This window comes from Grammomys surdaster, unplaced genomic scaffold (assembly GCF_004785775.1).
Source record: "Grammomys surdaster isolate TR1022 unplaced genomic scaffold, NIH_TR_1.0 126013, whole genome shotgun sequence".
NCBI classification, from domain to species: domain Eukaryota; kingdom Metazoa; phylum Chordata; class Mammalia; order Rodentia; family Muridae; genus Grammomys; species Grammomys surdaster.
The window spans coordinates 2,604,913-2,612,012 of record NW_021620828.1 but is presented as its reverse complement, the minus strand read 5'-3'; the positions used below and the strand labels follow the sequence as shown (position 1 = coordinate 2,612,012).

General features: G+C 44.8%; 1 protein-coding gene across 1 annotated transcript in view; it reads left to right on the top strand.

The window, feature by feature from the left end:
• Positions 1-5,713: 5,713 nt before the first annotated feature.
• Positions 5,714-7,100, top strand: part of Galnt8 (polypeptide N-acetylgalactosaminyltransferase 8) — a 54,797-nt gene continuing 53,410 nt past the window's right edge. The window contains 1 exon segment of the mRNA XM_028754434.1: positions 5,714-5,950. Coding sequence (XP_028610267.1) covers positions 5,714-5,950 — 237 coding nt within the window.

The window sequence follows — 7,100 nt, the reverse complement described above, 5'->3', positions numbered from 1 at the left end:
GTTTTACATCCCGTTGGCATTCTCCCAGGGAGTGCAGATGCACATCCAGGGACTGTGCGTGGCCTGTGAGACACATAGTTGTTTTTATGAGGAAGAGTGGAGTCAGTTTCCTTAGATGGGGACTGAGGGGGCTTGAGCGGGCTCTCCTGGAGGTGAACTGAAAGCGTGTAGTCGCTGGCTTCCAGTTACTTATTTCCTAAGCCTGGAAGCCGGCTTGAGCCTGGAAGACTCTCCCCCAGTATCATTTCATGTTCATTAATCATTTATACTTCTCATCCAACCTGCATAATTCAACAAATCCACCCTCTGTTGTTACTCTGAATGCCTCTCATGTTTATCCAGAGTCCTTCTCATAGGTCTCAACCTTGTTAGGACCTAAGACCACCCCTCCTACTGTATCCTAATAGCAAACAAGTACTGTCATGTACGCAAGGAGCTTGAACAAAAAAGGAAGGGTCTGTCTCTGACAGAGCAGGAAAATACCTGTAGAAGATGAATTTTTAAGTTGAGTGTTGGGTCTAACCAGGAAATGGGAGATGAGGTGCCATGTGTGGTGAATAAATAGACAGTGGGATAGGAAAGGAGGAAGGAGGGAGGGAATAAGAAAGACAATGGGGGCAGATAAAAACAATATTACAGTTTATCTCATGTCAAATCTAGATTTCAGTGTGAGTGTGTGTGTGTGTGTGTGTGTGTGTATGTGTATGTGTCAATGCATGTAGAGATTAGAGAACAATATGCAGAAATTGGTTCTTTTTTTTCCACCGTGTCGATCTCGAGATCAAACTCAGGTCAGATATGTGTCTTAGCAGCAAGCTCCTTTACTGCTACATCAAGTTACCGGGCCTTTTTTGTGTGCAGAGTCTCACTCTATAGCTTAGGATGGCCTGGAATTCACTGCGTAGACCAGGCTAGCCTTGAACTTGGAGCAGTTTTCCTGCCACAGCGTCCTCGGTGCTAAGATTACAAGTATGAGCTGCTATTAGGGGTGGGGGCAAGGTACACAGAAGCAGACCCGCAGGGCGGAGGGCGGGGGAGGCGGGGAGAGTGAAAGGGAGGAAGATAAAGGATCCATGTGAGAGTTTTCCGATGAAGTCCATCATTTTGTATATTAAATTTTAATGTAGAAAAGTATGAATTTTAGTGCACCCTTGCTGTAAAAATTGGACAAGTCCACCAGTCTTTCTTTCCCAGCCTTGATTTCCTTGTCTGTAAAATGGGGCAAATACAGTAACTACATCCTGATGCGGAACTGAACGAGATAATGCATTTGAAATGCTACAGTTGCTTGGTTACCCACATAACTAGATGATAAGATCTTACTGCTGAAGACACCAGACACTGGTTATAGGAGTATGAAAGTCAGTCTTTAACTGACAGAGAAGCGTCTTCCCTACAGGTTAGTATTCATAGTGCTCGAAGGTGCTATGCAGCTTCCAGGGGGGGAAAGATCAGTGGTCTTACCCAGTGCTAGACCCTGCATGCTCTAATACCAGCCTGCTAGAAACGATAAATCCTCTGGTCCAGTAGTGGCATGGCTGTTAAGGTGGTAACCAACTAGTTTCTAGTTGGGTTTGAGGCCTAGTCTGCAGGACAGGATTCATGCCTAATACTGTAACCTGTTTAGAAGTTCATGGGTGAATCAGAGGCCCTGGTGGGGAACCTACTACTGTTTTATGTTAAGTGCTCATTTTGTCTAACTGCCTTCTATACATTTCTGTTATACCCATATATTAGTGCACTCTAAACCTTGGTCAGAGAAGCCTTAGGTCAGCGTGAGCTTTAGTTCTTTCAGTAGTGAGTACTGTCCTTAGAATTGTTTCCTGACTTAACAAAACAGGCACTGTGCTGGGTGTGATGCTTCAGGCCTTGGGAGACTGACACAGGAAGATTTCAAGCTCAGCACCAGCTTGGCCACTGATTGAGACCCCGTTTTAAGCTAAAATCTAAAAAGAGCTGGGATGGTGGTGGAGAGATGGCTTTGTGGTTACAAGTGCATGCTGTTCGTGAAGAGGACCCTGGCTCACACTCCAGCACCCACGTGGTCACTTAACACTTAAACATAAAACAAAATGTAAAGGGTTTGGGGTGGTGGAGTTCTTATCTAGTTGTGCAAAGCTTAGGTCCCGTAAGCAGAACTACAAGAACAAACTGGCAGCTGCTGTTTCTGAAAGGGAGAGAGGGAGAGAGAAAGAAAGAGGGGGGAGGGAGAGGGAGAGGGAGAGGGAGAGGGAGAGGGAGAGGGAGAGGGGAGGAATGATAACAAGGACTAAAATGTAGCTCCGTATGTAGCTGATGAATCTCTGTGACACCAGTGGCTTGTTCCAGGGGAAAGTGAAGGACGCATGGACAAAGCCTGTCAGGTTTACATCCTAGAAGGCTACGGAGTGCACAGGAGGCGTGGTGGAGCACAAAGTGTATTTGAGGAACCCTCCCCTGCAAAAGAAGAGGTCCAAGAGGATGAGAATTGTCAGTTAGGAAGGTGGAGGGCATTTAAGAGAAACATTCCAGACATAGTAAGCCAAGGCTTTTACCTGGAAAGATGCTGCAGGGGAGGACAGGGGACTGTTTGGTAAAGGAGCGAGCAGAGCGAAGTCTGGACTCTACACCACTCAGCGGAAGGTTGGGGCAGGCCGGGAGGGAAGCTTTCAAGTGTGTGAGGCCACCTGGGTTGTGTGCAGGGCTATAGACATGCTTGTTCAAAGGACAACTAGATCTGTTTGTGTGGCAGGGGAGTGTCTGCCTCTGGGAGTATCTTCCCTACCATCAGAAGCCAGGGGAGGGCTTCTGTCTCCTTTGAGGATAACACTTAAAAGATGGCTCCCAGGTTCTGCTCCCTTGTAAAGCTGGCAGGAGGCAGAGAGGAGAATTCTGTCTTCTCAAAGGGGCAGAAAGGGAGGTTGTAATTGCTGATCTTCTAAAGGGGATTTGGGAGGTTATTAGGGTTGGCTTAGGCTGAGGGGAATGTGAAGGCTTATGACCATCTTTCTATAGAGAAATATTTTCAAAGAAAAGAATGTTAAAATAGCCACAAATCAGGCTTTAGGCCTGAATATATGGGTGTGACTTCAAACTTGCCATTGCCCTGCCTCATCCTCCCAGTTAGCTGGATTACAGGCATTCTTTACCACCACAGCCACATGTGGAGAGCTTAGCTTTGTACTTTACACTGCTACTGTTAGCTGATGTCTTGTTGGGGGAAAATGGGCTGACTTCTTGGCCAGACAGGGAGGCCAGCTACTCTCAGTGCTAAGAGGTGCATGCGTCCCCTCCTCTTGCTACCAGACTACTGCATGTTGAACAGGTAGACAGGAATTGGAGCTTGAAGCTGGGTGCTGAGGAAATTTTTTCAAGGTTTCTGCCCTACACTCACGTATCGAAGGATGGATTGGTAGACAGCTCTGCTAGGCGTGCAGACAAACAGATGGCCTGTCCTCTCTCATGACCCGTAAGGTTCCTTTAGCTCTCTCCTTTGAAAATTAGAGGATGGAGTGGGGGCATCTTTAAAATGGGATGTCTACCCCATTTTTCTCAAGCCTGGATTTAAATAAAAATCTATGACAGCATAACTTATAGAATGTAACAGACTCTCCAGGCTGAGAGCAGAGGCGTTGGAGACAGTTTAAGGCCAGTCACCTTCCCCACAAGTCAGTGAACTGATCTCACAACCGAACCTACCTGTCTTCTGGCCTTTAGCTCACAGATTCCTATAGTTGTAAGACTAACACAGCACAGGAGAGAGAAATTAGACTCTTTCCCCCTTGTTTGATCAAACTGCAAATAAATCCATTCCTTTCTCTAGTTTCTGTTTCCTAATTTTTTTTCCTAGAATGCAGGAATTTGAGGTCATGAATCTGTGTCCTGTAACACTACATTACCATATTTCTCAAAGAGTCCATACTTTAGGAAGACACAGCAAACTCAGCATATGTGTACCTAATAACACAGCACTGAAACACATGAGTCAACAGCACTGGACTCACTGGAGATCACAGTTAGGGGCTCTAAGACCTCTACTGTTGCCTTTTTCTTTCAACCCTGTAGTGCTTACTTTAAGCTACACTGTGTAGTTTCTACCAGGACACACTCAGCCTGCCGGTTGACCAGGAATCTGGAAGGATCCGGGCCCCTTCCTTCTGTGCAGCTCTGTTCACTTTGGTACCCTCTGCTGCAAGCTATGTTTCAGTGGCTCACAAACGTGACTCCTCTATGCCTCTGCTCAGTGGGTCTCTCCCCCTCCCCTTCTCCCCTCTCCTTCCTTTCCTCCCCTCCCTTACTCCCTCTCTCCTCCCTCCTTGAGACTTGCCATCCTAAGTCATGACTGTGGAATTCCCCACCCCCACCCCTACCCCCCACCCCCAGGAAATGACAGAGCGCCCTGCTCCCTACCTCTCAGAGACCCTATGCCTTTGCTGCCCTGAAAACAGTTACCTATTTTGTGCAGTTTTGCAGATGCCTTTGAGAGGAGGACCAATCTAGTCTCAACTATAGCTGGAAGCAGAAGATGACTCCAGATCATTAAAAAAGAAAAAAAATAAGTACAGCATTGATTCTTCCTAAGTGCTCACTGATTCAATTCGATATAGCACAGGGATAGCCTTCTCTCTAACTCATTGGTCTAGCCTTCACCTGCCTGAAAGCCCACAGTGTCTTGTTCTAAGTGCATCATTCAGTGTTCATGTTCATACAGACTCATAGTTTCTCCTTAAATTATTTAAAGTCTCACTGGAATGATATGGATGCTAAGCTGTCCACTGACGGGTGGTGGGCAAGGCAATCTTTCAAGTTACTGTAACTCACTCACCCAATCACACCTGAGGACTGAGTTGGAAGGCTTACACAAGTGAGTCACGTGATCATAAACAGCTGTATGTGCTGGAGCAGCTCAGATGGTGGTAGTTTCCCCATGAAACTCCCAACCAGCATACTCAATGAGATCAGAAGAGACAAATGTGTGAAAACCCACCTTTTAGTTCTCTTCTCTTCTGTTACCTTATTCTGTAGTCTATATTGATCTGACGTCCAGGAGAATGCTTTCCTTTGTGCCAGGTTCTCCTCTTACAGTCACTCAGTGCTGATACATTATTTGCAGAGTTCTCTGACTTTGCCTCTTTCCAAGATTAAATGCCTATCAACCATAGTGAGTGTGCCATTGCGTTCCTTAGTTTGCACAGTGTCTACAAATACATCTGGTTAGGATACAGTGTAGTTCTGAACAAAGATTCTTTTTTTGTTGCCGTGGTAGAGGGATGTGGCTGAGCCCCTTGGCTTTTGTGGGAGGGAGCATCCTTATGCTGAGTTGAACCTGAAAATTCTCTTATCGGCAATCATACTTAACTTAGGATTTCTTCTTGGGTTGTACCGTTTGGTGTCGCTTCTCCTGGCTGAAGCTACCATCAAAACACTGTGTCTGTGTCATACACAGAATTCAACACTATGATACTTAGCTACAAGTAATCCAGACAAACAGGAAAGTTATGTCTGGGATACAGGAAAACTGGACTGCAGGCTATCTGCACTAAACCCCAAACCACAGAGCAAAGAAGCATGATTAAAATGGAAATGACCTCAGGACTTGGGAGACTAAGGCAAGGGGACTGTCAGAAAGTTGAGGCCAGCTTGGGTCACAGGTGAGTTCCAAGGCAGCTGTAAGTCTAAACGAAATGAAAACCCCAAACAAAATACAAAACACAAACCTTCAGAGCTGGGAATGATGGTTCACACCTATAATTCCAGCCCTAGAAAAGTAGATGCGGATATAACTCCAGATCAGCTTCTACTACATATCAAGATCACGGCCAGCCCAGGCTACCTGGTATCAAAAGGCAAAACCCCAAAGAATCCATTGAGCACATTCGAGAAGCATCAGGCCCAGGTTTTCCACAGGACCAAGTGGCCATACTATGATGACACAGTGCTTAGTGGACAGACCTTTCATGTGGGGATGTGGGTAGAGTCATAGTCTATGATGCTGTGTGGGACCTATATGGGCTAACTCTGAGATACCTGTAGGGACTCTTAGAAATGCTTAAGGAGATCTTGCACAGTGTGGATTCTGTAACAGCTACCTTAATGCAGTATTTTTAAAAATGCCCTGTGTTTTGGGCTGTAAGTGGCCCATGACAGTATTTAGGTCTCCTCTTTAGAGAGCTTAGGAATCATATCCAAAGAAGTCATATCCAAACTCCCCCACTTTCCAATATGTATAGGGAGGTCAGAAGACATCCTGTGAGAAACGATCCTCTCCTTCCACCCAGTAGGTTCCAAGAATCCATTTTGGCTTTATCTGGTTTGGTGGCAAAGCCCCTTTCCTGGCTGAGCAATTTTGCCAACCCAGTGAATCTATTTTTACAATTATTAACACTGACACAGGTATTGTGTGTATATGCTTCTATGCCATTTTATCACCTATAGACTGCAGTGACCAATACTGCAACCAAGATAGTTCATGGTTTGATCATCACCAGATGCACATAATCTGTCACTTACTTGGGCTTCTTCGATTTCCCAATTCAGGTGACAAGTAGAAACCTTATTTTAAGTTAACCTACCCAATCGGTGTTTAATTGCCCTAAATAGTTCATCTGCATAGTTTGAGAGCCATACCAGACAATGTTGATAATTTTCACTCCCTATATAAATATAAATATAAACAAAAATGTTTATTTTAAATATTATTTATTTGTTATCTATTTATTTATTTGTTTGTCCGTCTATCTATGTATCTATTTTAAGGCATGGTCTCATCTAGTTCAGGCAGGCCTTGAACTCATTATGTGGCTAAAGGTGACCTTGAACACCTGATTTTCCTGCCTTCAAGTCACAGTACATCAGAGTTAACTTAGAAAAGTTACACAAGGGAAGATAGGCCTTTTTTATTGGCTCACATGTTCACTTCCTTTGTGTCCATTTCTTCTTCCTAGTTTTTATAGAGCCCTTCTTTTGTTGTTACATCATTTGGAGGAAACTTTTGTATTCATTTTCTTTTCAGGGTGATGAGTTTTCTTGTTTAAGGGTGGTTTGATTTCCCTTCCATTTCTGAATAATATTTTTGCTGGATAGGAGATTCTGGTCTACTCTCTCCTCCCCTCCCCTCCCCT